General features: G+C 37.5%; 1 protein-coding gene across 3 annotated transcripts; it reads right to left on the reverse strand.

The window, feature by feature from the left end:
* Positions 1-3,030: 3,030 nt before the first annotated feature.
* On the reverse strand, positions 3,031-27,384 carry UBA2 (ubiquitin like modifier activating enzyme 2). 3 transcript variants are annotated; one of them, XM_048816686.2, is made up of 17 exons: positions 27,139-27,384; positions 23,818-23,901; positions 23,447-23,517; positions 21,359-21,423; positions 20,718-20,818; positions 20,410-20,531; positions 14,159-14,226; positions 13,721-13,836; positions 12,455-12,554; positions 11,662-11,822; positions 8,933-9,026; positions 8,706-8,818; positions 8,465-8,620; positions 7,443-7,539; positions 6,791-6,896; positions 5,805-5,941; positions 3,031-4,120 (listed from the first exon to the last, which is right to left on the reverse strand). In XM_048816686.2, exons 1-17 carry the CDS (start codon positions 27,280-27,282, stop codon positions 3,939-3,941), a joined length of 1,917 nt encoding a protein of 638 aa, XP_048672643.1. In that variant the 5' UTR covers positions 27,283-27,384; the 3' UTR covers positions 3,031-3,938. The 3 variants fall into 3 exon arrangements, with proteins under 3 accessions (XP_048672643.1, XP_074974520.1, XP_074974519.1); XM_075118419.1 differs by lacking the exon at positions 27,139-27,384 and adding an exon at positions 26,961-27,132; XM_075118418.1 differs by lacking the exon at positions 27,139-27,384 and adding an exon at positions 26,833-26,954.
* Between the last annotated feature and the right edge of the window lie 375 nt (positions 27,385-27,759).

Below are 27,759 nucleotides of genomic sequence, written 5' to 3' on the forward strand. Positions count from 1 at the left end.
GCTTTTCATTCCAGCACCCCAAATTGACAATTAAGCTTCAGAACATGCCCATAAAGTAACAAGCATTAAGTACTAACCCTCTTTTACAGCCTCTTTCTGGCTGCTTTCCTAAATAGCTACATTAGGAAAAATGGCATCAATGTAATAAATAACCATAGCAAGTTGCACCAACACAGGAACCGCTTTACAACGGTTCAATTAGCAGTTTGCACTGGTGTAACCACACTGAAGCAATTATACTGCTGCAAAAATCTCTAATGGAGACAAGGCCTTACTTAGCATCATACAGTAACGCAAGTGAGAAACTGTGAAATAATCTCTTGACTCCGCCTCTAGTGTTTTAACCATTAGGCATAACCTTCTCGAGTATATTTTCTTACTTTTTTTTAAAAACACCCATACAAAAAAAGAGTTTAACAACTGAAATTGTCACAGCTGAAAATGGTAAATTTCGGAAATTCTTTGTTCAGTTTTCTGTTAATCTAAAAAAAAATCTGGAGCTGTCAGCAGCAAGATAAAGTTTAGGTGAAAAAAATCTGAGTATAATGTGGTGATGATGGTCAAATTAAGGTGATCCAGCTTCCATCATTTTGAAATGTAGACTTTCATTTGCTCTCAGAGCCACTTTGCATATTTAGTGATTCATCAAGTATTTCTGAACTTAATAAAGGACCCAAGAGAATATCCAGCACTAAATGAACAGCACATCTTGAAGTCGCCTATTTCTATAGAAACAGCCTGTTTAAAGGCAGTAGTTTTATAACTCCCTTTTAAATATTTTTTTAAAAGAAAGAAAAGTCTCAAAACTCATTTAGTCACCTAAGCATTGATTACCCAAACAAAAAAGAGCTCAACTCCTAAAAACATTTTTTTTTTTTTTTGAATGAGTAGTGTTAAATTTTAGGCTAGATTTTAAAGTTGTAAATCAGACAGTGATGCACAGGTTACATGGAAACTTCACTCAGCAAATACAAGATTTTAACTGGATTGTTGATATAGGTTTTTGCATCTAATAATTTAGTTAAGTGAGGGTATGCAATGCTTCTAAGTAGTACAGAAAAAGCACACATTCACAGACAGGTAAAATATTTACCACATACACAAATGCCAGGCTAACTCCTACGATTCAAAGTTTAGGGCCAAATACTACTACATTTTAGCTCCATACTGCAGGATTTCTGGAAACTGATTTAATAGTGGTGTATTCAAGGAATAGAACAAGCTGGCAAGGCAGGTGGCAATGTGAAACACCAAGGGGAGTGTTCCCCGCAAACTTTGGGAAACGGTTGTAATACAAAATACAGCATTTCAGTACTGTACAACAGACAGAACACCTAAGCGTTTGGGACCAGTGACCAATGAAGCATAGAAAGAAGGTTTGGGTTCCCCCCCACCAGCCTTCCAATCTGTGAGACTAATGCCTTTGAATGTTCCTTGACAATGGAACAAAATGAACAGTGGTGATAAAAAGTCCCTCAAGAAAGTAAATCTAATTGTTAGAGCAGAGAATTGAGAGCCATGACTCCAAGGTTCCATTCTCCAATCTGCGAGAAAATCCTGTTGCAAAATTGCTTATGTTGTTTAAAGGAAAATTTTAGCCATTTGGCTCACACCAAATTCAAATGCCAAGAGATGAAAAGCAACCCTCAACATGAGTAAACTTGAAATCAGAAAGTTAATCAAAACTGCAGCCTTTCCCTGATGGATAAAAATGGTAGGTATTTCTCAAAGGTCTTTCATACCAGCCATTGTTAACAAGCATTTAGGTAAAATATGAGACAAGGTTACAGCATCTTGGACACAGGCTGTTAGCCCAGATGGCATGAGTTTCTGATTGTGGCATGACAGTAAAGCTCTAATATATGGATCACAAGCAGTAGTAACGAAGCCATAAAGTTTCTTTTAAAACACATACACAAACCTTGTAAAGAAAAAGTGCATTTGCCTTAATTTTCTGGAAGTACTGAACAGTTGAGTAAAGGAAGATTTACATCTGAACATGTATTCATGACATTCTATAGATTCTTTTTTAAGAAGGGCTGCAAAGACACATCCACACTGTTGTACTTGAATTCCCCATGCACACAGAAAGCTACAGAAGCAAAATATCAAGAATGTTAGTCCTCTATCAAAATTTCTTCTTTTCTCTTTTCAAATTGATGCTACTTTGGCATGATTAAAAACACTTTTGGATCATGTCTTCATTTTCAACTTGACATCAAGTCCTGCCCTGTCAACAAAAGAAAAAGACTAAGCATCTAGACCTAGAATTTCATATTTGGATTTTTGAATAGCGAAACCAGTCTTATATCAAAAATACAATATGAAAGAAGACTAAATGTGGAATTGAGGAATCCTGTACTTTTGTCTTGTTGGCATCTATATCATTTGCTTTGTTTACAGTTGAAAAAGTAGCTTATGTAGATGTCACAGCCCAGACACTCTACCAGGAATCTGAACATTAAGTAGTGTTATTTCTGTACTGCACATCATAATCAACAGATTCTGCTGAGAATTTCATTTAAAATTCTGTTGGCGTGCAAGCCATAATAATAGAACTCATTTGGTCAATTTTATTGACTCTGTAGGGCTAACACTAGTCATACTAAAGCAAGCAGTGTTGGTTCAGTAAGATTGGTGATCTTCCATTTTGAAAATAACTTTGGTAAAATAGTAGTAATCCTGATTTAGGTGTGAAATCTTCACCTCAAGTTGAATATGTTGCAGACATATTGCAAACTTTGGGCGCTACTGAAATGAACAACAATTTAATACTTTCAAAATATTGTTCCAAAACTTACACATTTACCACACAGTAATTTTTCCAAATACCAAACTGAACTACAGAACTTCTTGTTAGAAAGAAATCATAACAGTAGTTTTAGTGTAATCTAATGAACCACATGAAGCCCAGTGCCAGCCCTTTCCAAAGCCATGAAGTGGCAATATCCATTGGAGATTACAACCTGGAAAAAGCTGGTTTAAATGCTCACATTGAATAGGCCAATAATTGATTGTCCAGGAAAAAAATATTGACATAAAAGTTTTATTAAAAAAATTCCCCTTCTACCTCAAACAAATTAATTTTTAAGTTCTGTACTATGAGATCATGTTTCAAAAATGAAAATAGTACAGTATTAATTTATGAAGACTGTATACATGGTAAAATATCCCAGAATTCCACATAAACTTGGACTGTGCAAACAGATATAGCAAGTATTTCAGATGTCGTTTATTTGGTCCATGAGATGTACAGTATAGTAATAGTATTTGAGTTTTACAAAACAGCAAATATAAATAACCTGAAACTGTAACAATACACAAAATTTGTTTCTTACATTGACATACCAGGCAGTACGTGCTGAAAAACTTGAGTAAATTAACATTGTTTTACAGTAATGTACACAGTGCCAGCTGATGTTTAAGATCAGAGAGTTTAAACATAGCACTTCTTATTTCTCTTTTTAAAGAATCTGCTATCTCATATTAGTTGAGGGTGTGAAAAATGGTTAGATCTAGGCTAAAAATATTTTATGTCTAGCCAAAATAAAAATCTACATATTTATAAATCTGGGTTTCAAATGATGACCCTTTCCTAAACAAGAGTAGTTTTGTCCTAATGAATTATATCTAAACGTATTTACATAAAAATAACATGCTCTGTCTTCATGACTGTTTAAGCAAATACTTATGTTTAAGTATTTATAAACTAAGTTTCTACTACATTTAATATAGGATACTGGAAAACTTCTAAGATTCTATTGAAATGAGTGCTTTACCATCAAGAGGAATGGACACAAATTCTGTAAGCCAGTGGTGTGATTCTCCCTGGGAACAAAGGCCATAAAAATAGTCTAGTTCTGGACATTTAACACACCCCAAAGTAACATCTTATTGTATTACATTATCTAGATCGTTCTATCATTGGGTATTTGCACTCAATCTAGTGCTATTATGTCATCTTGCTCTTCTGTCTGGTCTGAACGCATTCTCTTTGTACTGACATGCTCTCTATCTTCTAGTTTTCTCTTGCGGTTTTTATTTTCCATATCATCATCAGTATTGCTTGAAGGACCTTCATCATCAGAGTCAACAATCAATACATCATCTTGATCTGGAGCTAAAAAAAAATAATCAATTGGTATACTCTAAAAACTGACTATTTCACTTAGCACAAAAATAGAAAAATGCTTTCAATGCCAAAAATGAACAGATTGTTTTTTGATAAGCCATTCTCACCCTTGAATGTCCAATACTTTTTTGTTGGGATAAGGGTTAATTGGCAAGATCTTTGTGCACATGCAAAGTCAGTATGAAATGCACGTATGCCCTATGTGCAGGTGTTTTAAGTCAAGAATAATTACACACTTGAGTCCAGTCCATCTTCAACTTTTACTCTTAGTGAATGAACTAGAACTTCTACTAACAGTCATAGTCCATAAGAGTGAAAAAGAACCAGGCATAGAGAAAAAGAATAGACGGGAAGCTGTGTTAACAAAGAGCTAAAAAGATGACAATGGAACATGTAAAGAGGAGAACAGAAAAGATACATTAGAAAAGCAGATTTACCTTTGAAGAACCATGTTTTTTGTATGAATACACTGTAGAAACTTTTTTGAAGTACTTATAAAAACTGCCTCTACCTAAATTTGAAATAATTCTGACCACGCTCTAATGCTTATTCTCAATTTAGAAAAAGTGATAAATTAAGTGGCATGGGCAAGTGATCACTTTTTTGCACATATATTTTGGGTAGAACCACGGAAGTCATATAAACTTCTCAAAAAACTTTAAAAGAGAAAACACGTATAATAATTTCTACATAAAACAAGCTTTCAGTTTCATATAATCTGTGCTTCTGTGCCAGCTCTGAGTGCATAGTAGGAAGTTTCAAATATCTTAACTTAAATTTTAGAGTCCCATATCCATTTGAGTTATTTCTTAAACTATTTAGGATACCTTCAGACAGACAGACATTCTAAAACTGCAAGAGAAGGTATGGATATTTTTCTGGTTAGCAAATACTGCTTTCACCATGCTTTGCTTAGAATGGGAAAAAGGAGGCAGTGTGTCCTAATGCCCAGAACACTGGACTTTGTTTTATACACAGCCTTGGTACCGCCCTACTGGCTGACCTTGGGCAACTCACATCCTTCCCTGTGCCTCAGTTTCCCCAACTGTAAAATGGGGAGAATGAAACTGATTTGAGATCTGCTGCTGATAGGCACTATAAAATTTAAGAGCTAGATATTATTAGTGTGTGTATATATCTATCTATCTAATTGATTTTTTTGGTCAAACTACCACCAGCATCAACCGGTTCAAAAGCTGTAACAGAGGAAGTATTTGCTTTGTGTGGGTTCACAAAAATAATTTTATTTATTCACCAACATACAGTATGACAACATGATGAGTCTATTTTACACAATCATTGCAAATGACACTCTAGTCCTTTAACTGCTCTATGCCTGCAAAATCCTTTGCAGTTAAACAACATCTTCCTTATAAGAAAAACTATTCAAGTAGTTCAGATTTTTAAAAGTTTACATTTAAGATAAAATATTAACATTTTTAATGATAGTCTCAAAGGTGCATTTTTTACTATTTATAATGTTATATACACATAAGATGCCTTCATAATAGGTATCTTGGGCCCCACTGCTATTTCACATAACAAAAACGGACTTAGCTTTAAGTCATCATGTAAAGGACACTTATTTTATGTTTTAACTGTAGTGCACAATCAAACAGGTAGGTTTCTAGTAAAAGAAGCTATTTAATTCAATCGCATAAGTATTCTTTACCTGTTGAAGTTGATGGCTGTGCTCCATCATCACTACCATTGGTAATGTTCTTAGAAATTGGTTCTGATGATTTGGGGCCAACTTTTTCTGGACTGTCTCCAACAACTTCAAATTCTACATCTTTTTCTAGATCTTCACTGTGGAAAAACCCATAGGCTTTTAATCAAACATGTAAGCATCCACATTGGTCTTTTCATAAACAAAACCACATATCTGAATCCACTACTAAGAGAGCAACATGTAATTATCACAAAATGATAATAAATGGAAAAGCTGTTCAAGCTCCCTCCTGACTGACATGCTTTTTTTATTCACATACACACCTTGCTTCAATGCCCTACCTGGGAATGCCTCTTCAAATAAGAGCATCACTGAGGGAAATAGTCATTTGAATTTTTTTCCCTCAGAGTTTCCTTCAATTTAAATGCCCAATTTCTGTGTTCATCCCAAATGCCGAGTGAATGAATCTATTTTTTAAGTATGTAAATAATTTACTCAGCTTCCCCACAATATAATTATGTTTACCTTGGTTCTTGGAGCATTCTACACAGTAAATAAAACAGGCCAAGATTTTCAACTGACTACTGATTTTGAGCACCAAACTTGCAACCCTTTATTCTGATAACAGGTAGTTAAATAGTCATCTATCTTCCATTTAGTTAGTAGTTTTTGATATGACAGTCCAGAAAGCTATACCTATTTTCTCCTTTGAGATCCACCAGCTGTACTTATTTTGAGCATACACTGCATTCTTGTTCGTGTATCATAAAATTTGTTTAATTAAACTAAGATCTCTCCAAGTTCCTATTCTTGCATTAAAATTGTCAAATTATTTCAATCCAACAGTAAGACAAATGTTCCCTATCAAAGTCTTCATATCCTTTTAGTCACTTAATGTTTTAAACTTGTTTGTTTAAAATTCGCCTTAGAACAATACTATAGAATATATATTATATGTAAGAAAACAAATGTTCCAAAATCTTTACCTATGAAGCACATTGATTAACAGGGTATAGTCCTGCAGGAAATCATCCGCTTGTAGCCGAGTGCCATTCCGAATTCCAAATTCTGATAACTTCCTGTGGTTATTTGCTACAAAAATAGTGAGATATTTAACAGAATTTTTACAAAAATTATGGTAAGTACTAGAATTAGTACTAGTACTTCAATGAATAGGAGTTTGCTTTTAAAAACAAGTAATTCACTGTAAGAAAATGAGACTGGTAAAGTATATTTGATTTACTTTAAATAAAATGTTACCTATATTATAAAAATTCAAAAAGGTACAAATATACGTTAAAGTTTTATAGGTAGAGTTTAAAGCATAAAAGCCAGAAGGTTCAGAATCTTCTCATTCCTTTATATGCCATTTTTATCTACACACTGTAACCCTTATGATCTTTCCAATACCTTGCCATAACAGAAGAATAATGGAACAGAGAAACATTTTGATTCAGTTTCCTGATCACTCTGCATCCAACTTAACCCTTAATATCTTCTAATACATTTGTGCATAACTTCTGGGGAGGTTTTTGTTTTATACACAAGACTACTAATAAAGAGGTTTAAACAACACTACACTAAGCCATCTGGACTCAATGCAGTTTCAAACGAACCAGAAAGCTAGTATGGACATACCTTCTGTTTCTCCCTCCTCTGAAGATATGAGAATAGTCCCTTTTCCATCATCTATCTGTACATCTGGTGCTACCATAGCAAATTTTTCTTTCACTATCTGAAAGGATAAAAGTGATAAATACTGAATACTCTGTTTTAAGACCAATAATTTCTTCTTCTTGAGACATCTGCATTTAAAGCCTATTAAAAAAATCTATCTTATTCATCTGATCAAATTAAATTCCCCACCATAACTGGAATCTCAAAACCCAGTCAATACAAAAAACGACTAAATTATGTAACTGGGGCCCTCTCTTTTAGGTGTTCAGGTAGTTTTTTTAAAATCTAATATTAAGATACTCAACAAGAGACAGGATGTTAAAATAGCTATCATGTTATAATGGATTTTATCACTTCCATTGAAAATTTACAAAATTCAATCATTCCTATACAGCGACAGTATTGTAAAGAAGATCTTTGTGGTAGGGAACATCTATGTTCTGTATTCATAGAGCACCTAGCACAACTGAGTCCTGATCCATGACTGGGGCTCCTAGGCACTATAGTAACAGTACTACTAATAAGAATAAAATAGAAGTGAACCGACTAATCTAGTTTTATTGTCCTTGATAAGAAAAGTTCAAAGTAAAAAGAAAAAGGTAAACAGCTTAAATATACTCTGAAAAGTGGACACAGATTTAACAAGTCAGTTTTAATAATCTGAGGTGTTACTAGCAATACAATTAACGAATTTTATTTCATTTTCTATTTCTTAACAAAATTCATCTCTGAAATGGACATTTGTCTTTAAACTTCCCTTACAGATTTTAAAATGCAATTTAAAAAGTATATCTAATTAGTTTGTGTTCCCCTTTCTCCTCTTAGTATCATAATTGCTAATCTTGACATACATACCGTAATAAAAAGGGTTCAAACATCAACAAAATTTTGTAGTACAATAAGTGTACTTAACCTTAGATTTAAATTGAAAAAAAAAGCAAAGGCTAAGTAAAAAATGACAGTTAAGGTTTCAGAGTCTTTACCTTATCCTGTAATGTCAACACAGTAACCTTGTGTACATTAAGTTTCACTGTCACTTCTGGTTTACTTGCACACACATAACAATTGGGATTTGGAGGATCCAATGCACAAGGAACAAGTAGCTTCTTTCTTGGGTTTGGTTGTTTGTTCAGAAAAATCTTTGAGGAAGAAGAGGGAAAAAAATGAGGGTCAAATATATAATGAATAACTTCAAAACAAAAGCAAAAATGTTATCTCGCTTACCGTTCTACATTGGTCTATTTTTCCTGATAAAATCTTCAAACCCTCCAGCACTATCAAACCAGCTATCACTGCATTAGTTGTAGCTATAGCAGGGATTATATTTCCTGCCATTGCTGCAAAAAAAAGAAAAAAGCAAAAGTAGATTTTTTTTCCAGTGCATGAACCTTTAAAAGAGTGCTAGAGAAAAATACTTCATTTAACGAGGTCATTATTAATTTTATTCTTACACTTGATATCAAATCTGCTCTTCATATTCATACTGAAAATGTGCATCCTGAGGTTTGCAGCAGAAGTAACAAAATCCATTGCAGATGGGTCATCCTGCCAACAAGTTTAACAAAACATTTTAGAATAGATTTTAAATTGGAAGAAATGTTTGCAGAAGTCTATTACCATAAATACAGACAATTTGAGAGATCTTGTACAATACTCAGTAATTATAATTGATGCATTTCTTCTTTCAGATATTATGTTTCAACTTTTAGACACTGTTGTACTTTAAACAAATATAATAAATACGACGTATTTTCATTTTGTAAATGTATTTACATAATGCTTTAAAAATGTTCAAAGCAAGTTCTAGGCACTAATCCTCACAGCATCCCTGAAAGTAGGTAAATGTCTTATCTCCAATAACAGATAGGGAAACTAAGAAATGGCAGGGGAGGTGACTTGCCCAGGGCTACACAGAAAGTCAGTGACAGAGCCAGGATTAGATTTCAGAACCTCCTAATTCCCAAATCTGTGACCATTCCTCTATCACATTGCCATCCAATGAAAAATAAAGGTTCTTTCTCCTTCACATCAGAGCCAAACCATGGAGTTCAGGATTCTACTTTTATCAAACAACTGCCAATATGGTAAGACCCTAAAATACAGCATAATGCATTTTCCTGTATTTCATGTTGGATGTTTTCAACTATGAAGAAAAACAGTCTTGAACTTATGACTTGGCATTTAAGTGAAGATCCTGATGGTATGCTGATGCATAGCAGCTTGCACGATTAGCGCTTTAGTAGGAATTTTTTTAAAGTGTATTTCCAATTAAGACTTTATATTATCTATTACTAATTTGACATCTTAACTGTTTGTTTTTTTTAAAAATCTGCGTTTATATTTTACTGTATGGTGTGTAGCTGTAGCTGTGCCAGACTCAGGATATTAGAGACAAGGTGAGTGAGGTTATATCTTTTATTTTGTCTCTTCATATTATATTGACATTACTGGATTCACCGATAATTCAGTTTGACCTTTGACTCTTCTTCTATGTTGTTTCTATTAACAGCTCTTTGTTCCAACCCCATTTTTTTCAGAAATGGCAGTACAACAATCCAGATCTTTTACTATACAAGTCTACTGCAGAAAGACTATTGTCTGGCTATGCCAGAAAAAGGACACAAGACACTGGATGTGGTTTAATTAGGCTGAAACTTTATTCCTAAACATCTGGAAGTACCTGGCAGATAAAATTGTACAGTGCAGGTAATTCCATAATCAAGTACATATAACTGGGAGGGTACAAGGCTGCTGTCCACATTCCCCACTTTATTCATCCTGGCCCACAGCCGACCCACTGCTAGGACCTTGCCCCAATGGGGGGGAGGACTATACAAGAGCAATGGATTTACTCCCGGCTGTACCAGTCACAAGAGTCCTGAACCCCTGCCTGTTTCCACTCCTTTTAGGAGTGCCTCCTTTATCTGATCACCGCATCCTTTCCCTATGTAGTACTTGCATGAGACAACCGCCCCAAGCTTACATAATGAGTTGCGACATCACAGTCTAATCCCCACTAACTTTTTTTTGCTCCCAACAAAGCACCCAACCAGCTGTGGGGAAGGCAAAAAAATAAATAAATCCCCCTTGTCTGGGCCAATCTGCGTGGACATAAACAGTCCCTCCTTTCTTCTGGTCACATGGGGAGAATGGGTTAACATCTCCACACTGACCTGACATGAAGATGCCACAGCAAGTTGCTCTCTGACCTTTTCTGATAAGCCAGACAATGGCCCCCACTGCTTAAAGTGTGGTGAGGTCATTTTAAAAAGAAACTCTCCCCTGTTCATTTCAACTCAGATAACCACAACTCACAGACAAGATCACATTATTTCTGATGTTCAGACAATAGCCAGATCAACTCTTCTGTTCCTCACTTTTCTTTAACAAAGTTTCATAATATATCAGATGTCTATGGTTAGAGTTTTGCACTAGCTTTACACAGTAATTGGCTCCATCCTTACCTCTGTGTAAGGTCTATATTGGAGAGGAATTAAATGGATATGACTAGAATTCAGTATCTTCCATTGTTGTTTCAAGTGCTGTTGTAGCTGTGAGAGACACAAGGTGGGTGAGATAGTATCTTTTACTGAACCAATTTCTGTTGGTGGAGGAGACAAGCTTGAAAGCTTGTCACTTACACCAATAGAAGCTGGTCCAATAAAACGTATTACCATATCTCTCTCCTGACTAACAAAGTACAATTATTTTAAAAGCCACAACTAGAAGTGGCAAAGCTGCTCCACACTGCTCTAGCAGATATGTCAACTTTTAAAAGTAATTATTTTACTTCCAAATACTTGATCCTTCCGCTGAATGTGACCATGGGTTAATCCATTGCTCTTTTATAGCCACCTCCCCATTCAGGAGGGAGAGGGCAAGGTCCTAGCAGCAGGTTGGCTGTGGGCCAGAATGGGTAAAGTGGACAGCAGCCCTGCACTCCCCAAATATATGTACTTTATTATGGAATTACCTGCACTGTACAATTTTATCTGCCAGACTGTTTTAACTATTGTTGTACATAACTATTAAAGACTAAATACAAATAGGCATTCACATGAGTAGCCACACCTATTTTTTGTTCCTAGAAGTGCTACTGTAGAATCAAACTAAGCCTTTAATAACTGATTAGCATATTTACTTAGCATATGACCAGTTCTTATACATCTTCTGAACTAACCTTATCCCATATAAGCTCAGCTCCATCACCTTTTTCAGCTAGGTGAACTCTCAGAGTTTCAACACTCTTTGAAAACAGACGTGCATAGCTCTTGACATCCAGAACCTGTTGGTCTTTCAGGCCTAAAGAGGAGTCATTCTGTTGATCAGACATGTTTTTCTCTTCAAAATGAAAGAAAAAAAAGTTAAGATTACAAATATTTAGGAATTTCATAGATGTCTTTTTTAAAGATGTCAAATTTGCCAATTTTAATAAAATTGTACTCCATTTAGAAAACATGCAATTATAAGCCATAAACTAGAGTGGCTGAAATAGTTTATAACAAATCTGCACTTACGTCTTCATTTTCAAAAGCTAAATTTTAGTATATTCATATCAGTAAGACTGCTGAAAACTCAAAATTGCTGTAAATAATACAAACACAGAAGGCAGACCAAAGACAATCTGAGTATGAGACATTTTTATTGTCAAGAATGAAGTATAGTTTTAACACCACTTGATTGTTACAGCTGAAGATATCAGCGTATTCTATGAGGCTTCAGTTTTTTAAAATGAGAACTACAGAATTATGTACTTAATACCTGAAATAGCAAGGGCAAGTCAAATTTAGAAAGGCATTTTCATTCTCCATAGAAACAGCAGATCTTCAAAGAATTAAATGTCAAAATCAATATTTTTAAATAGTTACAATGGTATGTGAAGTGCATACAGTTTTATATGGTTGAATATTTAAAGTATACCATAAAGCACAAACAAAACACAAAAGGGGAAAAAAAAGGGAAAAAAAGATTACCTTGATTCTGTACTTCAGTCCAATCCAATGGCACAGGAGGTTTCCTTTTTTTCCACAGTTTATCCATTGTCAACAGATACCTGATATCATCTTTGAAAAGCTACAAAACAATATGAAAAATTAAAAGGAAAGTAAAGATATTGTTTTACTTCATTTTTAAATCTACTTTAAGATTAACAGTTTGTGTTTCTCTACCGGAGAGCACTTTCAGCCACAGTGATTAAAATTATATAACAATTCCCCTCACCTCAAGAAGGCACAAAGGGGAAATAGAAATTGAAAAGTTACTCCCAATCCCTGCCTTCTAAAACATTAACTATTTTATGTAAAATAAAAATAAATAGTAGTTAGCACCCAAATATTTTATCATCCATGAAGCGTCAAGGGAATAGTGATACCACACACAAACACACACTGAAGTAGTCATTGTAAATATTGGAACGTGTGCTGAAGGGCATTTTTACCTATATGTCAACTTAAATAGTGATCTAATTCTAAAGACCATGGTAACAGTCTGTACTGCTTAACATCACAGTCTGTATCATGCCTGTTCCTAACTTCTGTCCACTAGGGACAACTGTTTGGGGAGGGACTCTGAAACAGCACCTACATCCCTGTTCCTGGGATGGTTGCACCCAGAGCATAAAGGAGAACCTTCCCATACTCAGACTGCATCTGCTTATGTTGGAGGGGCTCCCACAGAGCTCAAAAATAGTTTCTGAATTTTTTCTCTTTAAAAATAACTAAATCAGATGTAAATTTAACTACAATTTAGTCATTACTCTGGTGCAACAGAGGCAGCTGGTAACTGTCCCTCCACTGGAGCACAGGAAAAGGAGTATACATGGTAGGACCACGATGCTACACCAAGAACTACTCTCAGGTATGTCTTCACTACTAATGTTAAAGCGTTGCTGCGGCAGCGCTTTAACGTGGCTGTGTAGTCGCGGCACCAGCTGTAAAAAAAACAAACCACCCCCACCAGGGGAGTAGCTCCCAGCACTGCTGCACTGTCTACACTGCCACTTTACCCCGCTGAAACTTGCATCGCTCTGGGGTGTGTTTTTTCACACCCTTGAGCTAGAAAGTTTCAGCGCTGTAAAGTGGCAGTGTACACAAGGCCTCAGTGTTATATCAGGATTATTATTTTTCTTAAATAATCAGATTTGACTGCTAACTTAAGCATCCAAGTTGAAAATTTTTGGTTAAGTCTATAGTAATTCACACACTTCAAACAATAATACTTATCGGGAGCAAAACTATTACCTTAGTGAAAAGTTTAACTGGATCATATCCAGTGGATTTAGCCCATTCTTTAGTTGAAACACGTTTAATATCACCATCTTCATTAGATGCTCTTGCTCCTGCTTCTGTTGGCTCCCCTATAAAATAAAAGGTTGATTATGTTTTTGAATTTAAAAAAAGCAGGTTGTGACCCAACATATTTTTCATCATGGATAAACTAACGCTATCCAGGGAATAAAACTGAACATTCACCTGTCTCTGAAGTATTCAGAGGTTTTTTCCCTCTGCAATCCATTGGCCCATCAGAGAATCCAAAAGGAGAAGGGAAAGTAGACAGTTCTCAGGATCGTTTCTTAATAGACTAACATTAATTGAATATCATACAACTAGCTGTAAAACTTAAGACATTTTGATTAACACAACTCAGATACAATGAAGTTACTGATTTATGTCACTCACAGGCAGCTTCAGGATCAGCTCTGTCAGGGGATACTTCCTGATCAGCATCTTCTTCACCAAACAACTGACTATGTATTTAAAAAAAACAAAAACATGAGATTATCATAAGGTAATTGTTAAGTAAGTAGCTCCTTCTTTATACCTGGTTTTTTAAAGCCTGTCATAAAAAATTTGTGATAGATGCTTTACTTATCCCAAAAAGAACAGGAGTACTTGTGGCACCTTAGAGACTAACAAATTTATTAGAGCATGTAGCCCACTTCATCGGATACACAGAATGGAACATATAGTACGAAGATATATATATACACATATAGAGAAGGTGGAAGTTGCCATACAAACTATGAGAGGCTAATTAATTAAGATGAGCGATAATCAGCAGGAGAAAAAAACTTTTGTAGTGATAATCAAGATGGCCCATTAAGACAGTTGACAAGAAGGTGTGAGGATACTTAACTTAGGGAAATAGATTCAACATGTGCAATGACCCAGCCAGGTCTCTATTCAAACCCAAGTTAATGGTATCTAGTTTGCATATTAATTCAAGCTCAGCAGTTTCTCGTTGGAGTCTGTTTTTGAAGCTTTTCTGTTGCAAAATTGCCACCCTTAAATCTTTTACTGAGTGGCCAGAGAGGCTGAAGTGTTCTCCTCCCGGTTGTTGATGTTATGATTCCTGCTTATGCTCTAATAAATTTGCTAGTCTCTAAGGTGCCACAAGTACTCCTGTTCTTTTTGCGGATACAGACTAACACGGCTGCTACTCTGAAACCTTACTTATCCCAGTCTATTCTACTTGATTATCACAGCTGTGTTAAATCTAGGATTTTTATATTTTGTTATGAGAATTTCATTTAGCACAGTCTAATATTTATATTGTGAGAAGCCACAACAGGATAATTTCTCAGGGCTTCTATAGCATGGAAGTATGATGTATATACCAAATTTATTTGGACCCCAAAAACGATACAGAAAATATTCTGCGAGGGGGAGCATCCTTTGATAAAAGAACAGGCTAATTAAAAAGTCAGCCAGACACAGTGTGACCGTTGGTACTCCTATATTCATTCCTTTTTTAAAACTATGACAAATATTTCATAAAGTATGCCTTGTGAGGTGGTATTTGAAAACTCATAATTTGCTGATCATTATTGTCCCAGTACAATATGTGTGCCAACACTGTATATAAAGTTATAAGATTCTACTGAATGATATTATGAAAACTCATAATTTGCTGATCATTATTGTCCCAGTACAATATGTGTGCCAACACGGTATATAAAGTTATAAGATTCTACTGAATGATATTATTAAAACATATTCCAAATCTGGGGAAGCAGTCACAAACCAGTTCCTCAGATACAAAAGGCAAACTGACACCTCAGCCAGGTGTCAAGGAATCAAATAGATCATCACCTGGTTAAATGGCAATTCTCTGGCAGAAAAAAGGGTGAGAGGGAGAAATTTACACATTGGTAAAGAAACAGCTGGAGGTTCCTGTCCCCACAGACTTTCTGTCTCCTGAATCTCAGCTGGAGACAATTCTCAAAGAGGAGGAAAAGGATAAGAATGAGGAACAGATACCCCAAGTTGTTCCTCCCTTTCTCTCTTCCCACAGTGACCACAACACCTGAGGAACAAAGAAACAGCTTTGGACTGAGGGGGGAATTCTGTCTGAAAGGAATTCAGCCAGTAAGACTGCCAGAACATGTGGTGAGAGACCTTTTGCTTTGAATGCACTTACCTTGTTAAGTTAGGTATTAGTTGCGTTTTTACCTTTTATTTCTTTGTAATCAATTCTGACTTTAATGCCTCCTTACTTGTAGTTACTTAAAATTTTTATTTCTTTCTATAATAAACTTGTTTTATTGTTTTATCTAAACCAGTATGTCTCGATTGAAGTATTCAGGAAACTTCAGTTCATAGATATTAAGGTCAGAAGGGACCATAATGATCATCTAGTCTGACCTCCTGCACAATGCAGGCCACAGAATCTCACCCACCCACTCCTGCGATAATAAAGATCTCTGTTTAGCAAATGTATGAACTAATGTAATCTTACCCATGTCTCCTTAAATTTGTAACAGGAAAAACATGAGCAAGCACTTGATATAGTCTGTTTTGATAAATTCTTACTGGATTTACTTACTAAAAGTAGTCTTCAAGTCTGGAAGAGGAGAACAATTTGTAGAACATGACATTAGGAAACACAGAACCCAATTGTCAAAGGGTCTTTAACTCAGTCCATAAAAACTGTTTGTATATCTGTAAGCACAATTAGAAGCACAAGTACAGTAGAACCTCAGCTTTACGAACACTTCGGGAATGGAGGTTGTTCGTGACGCTGAACAAAACGTTAGGAGAACAAGATTTGTGCAAGACTTTATATGACCTTGTGTTGTCCAGGAGAGGGCACACTTCTGGGGAAAGTCTGGGACTGGGAAACTGTTAGTGTTTCTCTGAAGTGTAATTCAAGAATGGCTGGCCATAGCACTCATATAATATAGCTGGGAGTAATTTACATGTTGGAGGCTGTGTGTGGGCACAAGAGCAGTGATTCTCACAGTGAAGCAGGGTAAAAGGCACCCAGGCTAGAGAATTGAGGGGACACAGCTGTTCAACCGTTCATATTGTACCCTGGGTAATGTAGCACAGTTTTAGGGCAAGAAAATAAAATGTCCATAGTCTGCACTTCTATAGAGCTGAAATAAAGCGAAGAATAGAATTCCAAATGGAAGGTTCTTACAAACATGGATTGAGAAATTAACTAGTCCCATCCTGCAGTAGAACTATTTATCTTTCCTATGAACAGAAAAATTCCAGAATAAAAAAATTCATCTCGTGGCAATTTTGTTTTAAGGCTGCATGACCTAACCTCTTGAAGGAACACCAAGACTTATGACTGGGAATTTATATTTGAAACAAAAGACAAGAAACTATCAAAAACCACCTCTATCTCTCTGTTTGGCTCAACAGGAAGCTAGACTCACCTACCATGTAATGTTTCAGAGTAGCAGCAGTGTTAGTCTGTATTCGCAAAAAGAAAAGGAGTACTTGTGGCATCTTAGAGACTAACAAATTTATTTGAGCATAAGCTTTCGTGAGCTACAGCTCACTTCATCGGATGCATTCAGTGGAAAATACAGTCAGGAGATTTATATACATAGAGAACATGAAACAATGGGTGTTACCATACACAGTATAATCAGAGTGATCACTTAAGGTGAGCTATTACCAGCAGGGGGGGGGGGGGGGGGGGAGGAAGAGGGACGACCTTTTGTAGTGATAATCAAGGTGGGCCATTTCCAGCAGTTGACAAGAACGTCTGATGAACAGTGGGGGGTGGGGGTGGGGGATAAACATGAGGAAATAGTTTTACTTTGTGTAATGACCCAACCACTCCCAGTCTCTATTCAAGCCTAAGTTAATTGCATCCAGTTTACAAATTAATTCCAATTCAGCAGTCTCTCGTTGGAGTCTGTTTTTGAAGTTTTTTTGTTGAAGTATTGCCACTTTTAGGTCTGTAATCGAGTGACCAGAGAGATTGAAGTGTTCTCCAACTGGTTTTTGAATGTTATAATTCTTGACGTCTGATTTGTGTCTATTTATTCTTTTATGTAGAGACTGTCCAGCTTGACCAATGTACATGGCAGAGGGGCATTGCTGGCACATGATGGCATATATCACATTGGTAGATGTGCAGGTGAACGAGCCTCTGATAGTGTGGCTGATGTGATTAGGCCCTATGATGGTGTCCCCTGAATAGATATGTGGACACAGTTGGCAACCGGCTTTGTTGCAAGGATAGGTTCCTGGGTTAGTGGTTCTGTTATGTGGTGTGTGGTTGCTGGTGAGTATTCGCTTCAGGTTGGGGGGCTGTCTGTAGGCAAGGACTGGCCTGTCTCCCAAGATCTGTGAGAGTGATGGGTTGTCCTTCAGGATAGCTTGTAGATCCTTGATGATGCGTTGGAGAGATTTTAGTTGGGGGCTGATGGTGATGGCTAGTGGCGTTCTGTTATTTTCTTCGTTGGGCCTGTCCTGTAGTAGGTGACTTCTATGTACTCTTCTGGCTCTGACTATCTGTTTCTTCACTTCAGCAGGTGGGTAGTGTAGTTGTAAGAATGCTGGATAGAGACCTTGTAGGTGTTTGTCTCTGTCTGAGGGATTGGAGCAAATGCGGATGTATCGTAGAGCTTGGCTGTAGACAATGGATCGTGTGGTGTGGTCTGGATGAAAGCTGGAGGCATGTAGGTAGGCATAGCGGTCCGTAGGTTTCCGTATAGGGTGGTGTTTATGTGACCATCGCTTATTAGCATCGTAGTGTCCAGGAAGTGGATCTCTTGTGTGGACTGATCCAGGCTGAGGTTGACGGTGGGATGGAAATTGTTGAAATCATGGTGGAATTCCTGAAGGGCTTCTTTTCCATGGGTCCAGATGATGAAGATGTCATCAATGTAACGCAAGTAGAGTAGGGCCGTTAGGGGACGAGAGCTGAGGAAGCGTTGTTCTAAGTCAGCCATAAAAATGTTGGCATACTGTGGGGCCATCCGGGTACCCATAGCAGTGCCGCTGATTTGAAGGTATACATTGTCCCCAAATGTGAAATAGTTATGGGTGAGGACAAAATCACAAAGTTCAGCCACCAGGTTTGCCGTGACATTATCGGGGATACTGTTCCTGACGGCTTGTAGTCCATCTTTGTGTGGAATGTTGGTGTAGAGGGCTTCTACATCCATAGTGGCCAGGATGGTGTTATCAGGAAGATCACCGATGGATTGTAGTTTCCTCAGGAAGTCAGTGGGGTCTCGAAGATAGCTGGATGTGCTGGTAGCGTAGGGCCTGAGGAGGGAGTCTACACAGCCAAACAATCCTGCTGTCAGGGTCCCAATGCCTGAAATGATGGGGCATCCAAAATTTCCAGGTTTATGGATCTTGGGTAGCATACAGAATACCTCACCCAGGGGTGTGTCTGTGCGGATTTGTTCTTGTGCTTTTTCAGGGAGTTTCTTGGACAAATGCTGTAGTTTCTTTTGGTAACCCTCGGTGGGATCAGAGGGTAATGGCTTGTAGAAAGTGGTGTTGGAGAACTGCCTAGCAGCCTCTTGTTCATATTCCAACCTGTTCAAAAAGGCTGACAAAGGAGGTGCTGTCATCATCATGATTATGATGTCAGAGTTGTTTCTGAGGCTGTGGATGGCATTGTGTTCTGCACGGCTGAGGTTATGGGGCAAGTGATGCTGCTTTTCCACAATTTCAGCCCGTGCACGTCGGTGGAAACACTCTATGTAGAAGTCCAGTCTGTTGTTTCGACCTTCAGGAGGAGTTCACCCAGAATCCTTCTTTTTGTAGTCTTGATAAGAAGCTCTCTGTGGGTTAGTATGTTGTTCAGAGGTGTGTTGGAAATATTCCTTGAGTCAGAGGCGTCAAAAATAGGATTCTAGGTCACCACAGAACTGTATTATGTAATGCAGTTTATAACTGAAAACAAACTAAGGCACAGGGGGAGTTAGTATTTGTTGCCTTTCAAATGTCTGTTGAGAGGGTACTGCATTTAACACATATCCCTCAAAACTTACGATCTTTACTGTTATCAACCAGTCAACATGAAAGGAAGAGAAAACTTTTTAAATAATAAATCTCCAGCTCGGAAATTTAGTCTAAGGTCACACTGAGATCTTGCAGGTGACATCTAATCTTAAATTATGTTCTTTTCAGCAAGACAACACACAACACAAAGCTAAATGGAAACAAATGAGCTGTAAAGCCAAGTTTCTCTTAAATTACCTCCTCATTTATATAACTCCAACAATACTGTGTCTATCACTTTTATTTATACTGAAGTAAGCTGGTGCCTCTAAAAAGGCAGCAAATTTCTTCAATCAATGAAGTAATTATGGTCGCAAATATTCATTGGCTTCCCACAAAACACAATTTATAATGAAGCAATAGGCAAACACACCTCCAATCAACCCATATCAATGTGCCTAAAACTTTTTTGCCAGTTTCTCTCTGTGATACTAGAATATCAGTCTGTTTTTAGAGTCTGTTCTATCATTAAGTGAAACAGATCGGGCAAGCTATCAATAGGTTTTCAGTGCATTCCTCAAATGTGGTAGAAGTTTGGAAAAGAAAAAAGGATCCTGTAAAGTAATTTTTAATTTGCCTATTTTGATTTTTTGTTGTTGGCGATACATTTAGAAATTAGAAAACAGTGTGCAGTGTGATCGCTCTTTTCTTAAAATATGTTTACTTACTTGAACAAATACTTTGCCCACACAATGCAGTGGATAGGTTCTGATGGAGTGTTGCGAATTGTGCAGCCTGGAAAAGTCTTTTGAGTTGGTTTAGGATGACATTCATAACACTCTGTCACTCCCTATAGAATCAGGAAAAGATAACTATTTCCGTAAGTCACACTGTGATGGCTACTAATACGGTATTCATCATTAAAAAGTGACAATGTTAGCAATATCTCAATAAACATAAAGGACATTATCCAGCCTATGCTGTCCGAAAGAATAAATGACTCAAACAACAACAACAAAAAGTTTTATCAACTAACCTTTTTGATAACTGTTACTTGTCCAAGGTAGCCTGCAGTTCCACTCTCTATAAGAGGAACATCAGCAGCCAGACACATCCTGTTCACATGGTTACGTGCAGCTGGAAGAGAAAGCATTCAGGATTAATTTGAATATTAACTAAAAAGAGAATGTTTGACTTTGGAAAGGTTGGAGACCAGCCTCCTGCATTATATATATATGCACCTACCTCATTTCATTATACACACCACCTTGCCTCTCTCACAACACCAATCTTTCAGTTAGTACCATATATTGACAGCTGTTCTTAACATAGAAAATGCCAACTAAAATGTAGTTATGTATCATGGGGACCTTCCTACCATGGGGGGCACACTTTTAATTCTTAGCATTTACATATACACCACTGTTCATTTTCAAAGTCCAAACTGTACAAACATGAAGTACACCTTAAAGCCACCCTAGTGAAGTAGGTAAGCAGTAACCTCATTTTGCAGGTGGTGAGACAGAGACAGAGGCTGAGTGACTTACCTGAGGCTGCAAAGAGCATTAACGTCAGAATTGACATCAGAACTCAGTAATTTTTGGTTTCTACCTTCTATGTGCAGGTCACATTTCTTTCATCTCAGAAATCAAGCCATAAAAAAGGTGGAAATCTCACCTCTGTTATCCAAAGCATTCATAACCAATGTAAACTGCCGGAAGAATTCTACATTATAGTCAGGGCTGTAGAAAAGAAAAAATATTAAAACCAGTTTATTAAATGGCTTTTGGTTATTATGGCACAGCAGAAATTCTACACAAACAATGTAAACAGAAATAATATCCATATGATAGGTTCCACAGACATAAGCTAAGTTTACCACTCACCTTTAACTATCTCACCTGTCCTCTGCCCAATTTAAAGTCTCATATTCCTCAACACTGCAGGGCTAGGAATGGGAACATTATACTACTCAAAAGGAGCTATTCCAAGCTTCCCATCTGAACTTAGTGGCCCCAAACAGTGGACTTTAAAGATATGACCTTTTTTGTTTAAAAATGCTATTAGTTATAAGTTATTTTGGAAGGGTTTTTCCCCCCCCAATTTAGTTTTAATTTCTCTCCAACTGAGATATGGTCATTCAGACTCCTATCCTTATAGGTAGGGAAATATGCGTATTATTACTCAGTAAAGTTCTTAAACACATAGAAACAATATATGCACAAACAAAATGCATAACCACCAACTGTTAAAATAAAGAACTACTTTTACAGAACAGTATTATTTATTACCTCTCCTAGTATTACTGACAGTTAGTCTATAAAACTGTTGTCCAATGGGAAATGTCCTTTGTAGTTCCACTTAAAAAAAAATCACCCCCATGATCCAAAGCAGGGTGAAAATTCTCCTTTTAAGCTCTGGAGCAGTAGTTCACTCACCAATAGTACTTCCAGAACTGTGCAAATTTCTAACAACATTGACAATTATGATTCACACAAAAGTCTTTTCAGCCACAGTGGAGGAGAATGCACTACATATCCCACAAGTCCCCTTTTAATAGCTATGAAAAAACTTGTAAACAAAAAACACGATGTGCATATCAATTCCATTGGAACACGGGGGAAATGTTAATGTCTGGTAGTGAAAGAGGCAAATTTAATATGCAAAGAAATTTTCCAAATGCTGAAGGGTTTTTACAGCTAATAAAGGGAAAGCAAAACAAAAAGTTGAACTAAAAAAATGTATCTGACAGCATCTTTTAATGTGCATGTTAACATTCTAAACCAAATACTGTAGCGATGTTGATTTAGTAAATGTTATAACATTAACTGTTAACCCATCTAACACGTTTGTAACCCAATTAGAAAAAACTTCCAATTTTTTTTTTTTGGAAAGGCAGGGAAAAAGGATTGATGGGAGAAGAGAAGTATATTCTGGAAAATATATTTAATGGTTTTAAAATTTTAGGAACCAAGAAAAATGGTAAAGCTAATAAAGATTTAAATGTCTGTGTGTCAACAATTAACATTAACACAACATAAAACATGGCATTGAAGGAACTGGAAAAACACAAATGAAACCATTAGAATTACTCCATCTTATGGAAAGATGTATTTGGTACTGTACTGATATAGTACATTAAAAACGTTAACTCTTAACTAGATTTTTAAATGTTAACTGTTGACACAGAGCTAGGGTCAAATTATGATTTTAAAAAAATCATATTCACATGTATAAGAGTAGAATATGCAAATGTGTTAATCTCCATACATGTTAAAGTATCTTCTGGTTTTTATTAAGAACTCAACATACTTTTTAAAAGTATTCAAATTACACATTTATCCAATTAGTACCCGAGGCCCAAGCAGAATTCAATGTTCTAGAACAAACAGTGTTTCTTAACGACCAGTCTGTGGACCGGCACCGGCCTGCAATCTCTCTGACAGAGTTTAGGAAGGCAGAAAGCTGGTCCCTGGTATCAAAAAGGTTGAGTAACACTGTTCTAGAAAACTTCCACAATGGTTGAAAAAAAAGGAGAAATTGGATACAAACATTTGAATAAATATCATTAAAATAAAATTCATAAATTCATGCCCAAACTGAAGTCACTCAGTTTGTTGTAGCCTGACATTTATAGCTAATTTTTCAATATTTAGTAATTTTATAAAATCTCCTCAAGATACCAGTTTTAAATAACTAGATATTTATACAGATATGAAATTCCCAATAATAAGAGTATTTAAATAAAATTTAAGACAAACATACTTCATGATACTGTCATGATAAGCTATAATATTAGCTTCTGGGTAAAACTGTAACACGCTTTCCTTAGCCACCTGAAAAAGAACAAACAATTGGTAGTCCAATATTTCTACCTTACATTCAAGATTCAACAAATCTGCAAACACTACGCATTAATACTGGGCTTTAATTTTTTTTAAATGCAGAAATACTGTATCAATACTTACTCCATCAATTATTGCAGAAAAGAATATTACATATCATATGATATATGAATCACGAATTTGATGTTGATCTAGTATGTACAATAACTATTTTAAAATTACATTCATAACATGAAAGATGTTTATTATATTCATTAGAAAAAAGTTCAGTTTTCAAAATTTTCTCCTTACCTGTGCTTTTGACCTCCCAACATGTTTCTTTTGAAACAAAAACTGCCTGTTTAAGTTGCTGACATCAATAGTATCCAGATCAATCTATAAGTGCATAAGAGACAGCCATTTCACATTTACAAACTAAACAGACCAAAAGTAGAGCATGTAACATTAAAATAGAGTTCTTCATGCTATCTTCAGAGAGCACAATTTTCAGATCTACTGCAATTTATCAAATAAAGTTATGTGCATTTATGAATAAAAACATGAAAACCACAATTGTTCTAGCTGGCTGAGTCAACATTTAAGACCAGGAATTTCAGGAACAGCTTCATTTCACCTTCTACTCCTCCACCCTGACTTAATAAAAAAAAAAAAGCACAACCCAAGCCTTTTGAATTATAAATTTAATTAATAAAAACAATGTGATTTTACATTTAAAATGTTAAAATTACTAGACTTAACTGACCAGGACAATTAAATGCATTGATATACATGGACTTTAAAGCTCAAATTTTCAGATCTGTGCATATGCACAATTACTACATCTGCACACCGACAGCTGCAGGGCCTTTACATACAAATGATCAACTACATATCTAACTGGTTATCTTCTTGCACATGTTCAGTAATGTTAATAGCTAGGATAAGTTTCACAATTTAAGGATGCGAGAGTTAGATAATACAGAAAGAATCCCTGGGAAAAATGAAAAATGCACAGACACGTGACTTTGAACCACATATTAAAAATGTGCATGCTAGTTAGTAGGAAAGCTCCAATTTCTGATCCTTCTGTATTTTAGGACATGTTCAAAATGGTGTGGAAAATTAGCAATGCCACGTGCAAATGAAGAACATTTGCAAGAATTCTGCTCATGAACAATATATATTTTACTATTATGTAGTTTTCTTACCCCATATACTTTATTAACTGAATAAAAAGCCCTCTATGGCTAGATTTATGGCTGCAGTTAAAATAAAAATACGAAGTGCAGAAGTTAAAGTTCTTAAACCAGTATTAACTCAGACACATTTCAGGTATGCAGTAGCTTCTATTTCTCTTTTTCCCGCTGAATGTGTAGCTTAGTAGGTTTCAGTTTACATCCTGACACAGTAACCTTCACTACAGTCTAATGCAGGGATTACACAAACTAGTAGTTCCACTGAGCATGTCTGTATATCAAAAACTGATCACATTTGAACACGGTTTTGAAAAACTCAGTTGCATGACAATGCTGACCATAACTTAGCAAGCAGCACAGATGACGAATCACGTTCAACACTGTCACCTAACTTGATTGTTCAAAATTATTTTCAACAATCAAATTTTGTTAGACAAACCTGCTGACATCAATGCCTACTCATGCCATCAGGTAGACTAAACACATATGCCACAAAATATCCAAGTTGTGCAACATGGCCAAATTGACACTGTCCTAATTCCTAAGAACCTTTCTTTACATTTTCATTTACTGATATTGGACAAAAATAATTTCCTTGTAAAATAACAAAACTATTTTGCACAATAATTATAGCTTTGCTCTCATTCTCTTTGTCCACTGCTCAGCCCCTTCCTCCATAGTCAAATTTTGATAGACACTCTCAAACTGCTGTCAAAAAGAGAGAGAGAGAGAGTGTAAAGGGAACAAAACTAAGGATCTGATCCAACCCCTATGTATGCTAATAGAGTTGGCCATGGTCCTAAAACAGGGGCACAAGCAAAATACTAAACATGCCATGGAAAATTTACCTGGCTTATAAACCTTGATTTTCCAAGGCAGCCACACCAATCTTTGGAACAAAAGTACTTGCTATTTTTAAGGGGTAACAAGAGTCCAATAACAAGGTGAGAAAAACACTAAAAATGCCTCACAATGAAGAAAAATGTTTATCTTCGTCTTCTTTTCTAGATTTGGTTCACTGACAATATTAATGTTAACTCCATCCAGAAAATACTGAAATAAATGGGACTGCTTGTGGAATAATGTACTACGGGCTGAGCATGGCCATGGGTCTGGAAACCATTTGCCAAGTGTCAAAACATGATTTCTGATAAAAGTTCCTAATTTAGTTTGTTAAGCAAGTTTGGACATGAACAAAACTTCTCAGAACTAAACTTAAAATCTGTTTTCCACACAACATTTTCAAACTTTGTTTATGGCCAAATGCGGACAAATCAAAACAGTGATGGAAATAAGACAGGTGACTAAGACCTGCTAAATTTATAATTTGCCTTTTTAAAAAAACCTCTTTATAACTACATTACATGATAGTAATGAATTAAGAGCGGAAAACCAGGTTTATTTGGGGACATTAATTTTCTGCCAAAAGTGCTAACAGTTCCTTTTTTCACGTGTACCCATTCTTCTATCCTCCAGTTTAGAGATTCACATCAGGAAACAAAAGTGAAAGCAACAGCCTGAAGGAAGTATCAGGATTGGACTTTCAAGACTGACAATTTTACAACTCATTATCTAAAAATACAATTTCACCACCCACATATTTCGCTTTTAGTGTCACCCAGCAGACTACAACAGCAGTCTATTCTAGATATTAACATCTCTACTAAAAGACAGCAAGCATTAAGGAAAAATGAACACCGACTTTTTGCTAAGATTTTAAGGGGGCAGCTGAAAAGTGGCAAAAAGGATTTGCTATTTCCCACGCGCGTTTTTGCCTACTAGCTTTCGGGAAAGTGAGGCTTCTACTTCACCATGTGACTGCGCAATCCCTGTTGGGGAAAGACAGACAGCGATGCCTTGCCATGCAGATGTTATTAGTGAATTCTCAGAACACACTTCTGAATTCCTGGAGAGCGAGAGATCCCACTCGAGTCTTTAGTATTTTTTGGACAGCCCATCCCTACAGGACGCAAAGCGCACACACCATCGTTACACTGGATTTTATATTGTGGGTTCCCGGGCTTGAAACTTTATTTATTTTCTGTCAGGGTTTCTCTTTACACAAGCGGTAACTGCTCCCCACCCGCCCAACGCAGGCCACCCCCATCAGCCCTGCCAAGCCAGCTCCCACCTCTCCCACCCGCTGTAACCTCTTCTCCCGCCAGCGCCGGAGGCCCACGCGCAGGGGGCCCTGCGGGACGCGGCAGCCCCTCCCTAGTCCCTGCAGCTTTGGCGGGCAGGAGCAGTTTGAAAACACACAATGAGAGGGGAGGGGGGAGCACGGCGCACGCTCCCCCGGCGGCCCCGCGACCTGCTTCTACCCCCGCAAAGCGGGCCGCGCTCGGCTCCCTCCGATCCGCTTTCCTCAAGCCCGTATCTGCTCCCCGGCCCCGGTTCCCTCTCCCCGCCCGGCGTTCGCTCCGGCCCCGGGCCGCACCACGTCGATGTTGTTGAAGCCGGTGAGCACCAAATCCTTGAGCAGCTCGCAGCCGATGCCGCCGGCTCCCACCACCAGCAGCCGAGCCCCGGACACGGCCTCCGCCAGCTCCCTGCGCAGGGCTCCCGACACCGGCAGCGACATGGCGAGGGGGAGGCAGCGCGCGCGCGGGCGGGCGGGCGGCCGAGCAGCAACTCCGCTCGTCTCTCCTCAGCGCCGGGCCGCGCTCGGGACAACGACGACGAGCCGCAGCCCACACTGAAGTAGCCACCGCGCCCCGCAACTGTCGCAGCGCCCCCTGCTGGCGGGGAGGAGAGCGGGCCGCTCCGAACGCCAGGAGCCGCTAGCGGACGTGCCTAGCGTGGCTTGACGGCCAAGTGGCGACAGGGGCGGGTGGGGACGCAGAAGAGCCGGGTTCAGTTCCTGTACCCAAATCTACTGCAGAGAGAGCTCAGAAAAATGGCTCCTGGTGGGCTTGGGTCACGTGCTGCTGAGGGTGAGAACGACTTCCGCCCCCTGCCAGCTGGGATTCAGTGGTCCTATCCTCCCCCGAAGTGTCTCTTCAATGCAAGGGAGGATTGCTATCGTGCTGTGAAAACCGCCTTATTTGAAGTGTAGGCA

The sequence above is a fragment of the Caretta caretta genome, chromosome 12 (genome assembly GCF_965140235.1).
Source record: "Caretta caretta isolate rCarCar2 chromosome 12, rCarCar1.hap1, whole genome shotgun sequence".
In the NCBI taxonomy this organism is placed as follows: domain Eukaryota; kingdom Metazoa; phylum Chordata; order Testudines; family Cheloniidae; genus Caretta; species Caretta caretta.

Coding starts and splice junctions, on each gene's coding strand:
- UBA2 (XM_048816686.2), bottom strand. CDS start 27,282: ATGTCGCTGCCGGTGTCGGGAGCCCTGCGCAGGGAGCTGGCGGAGGCC. Junction 13,837..14,158: donor AGCTGATCCTGAAGCTGCCT/GTGAGTGACATA, acceptor TTTATTTTATAG/GGGAGCCAACAGAAGCAGGA. Junction 12,555..13,720: donor CAGTTAAACTTTTCACTAAG/GTAATAGTTTTG, acceptor ATTGTTTTGTAG/CTTTTCAAAGATGATATCAG.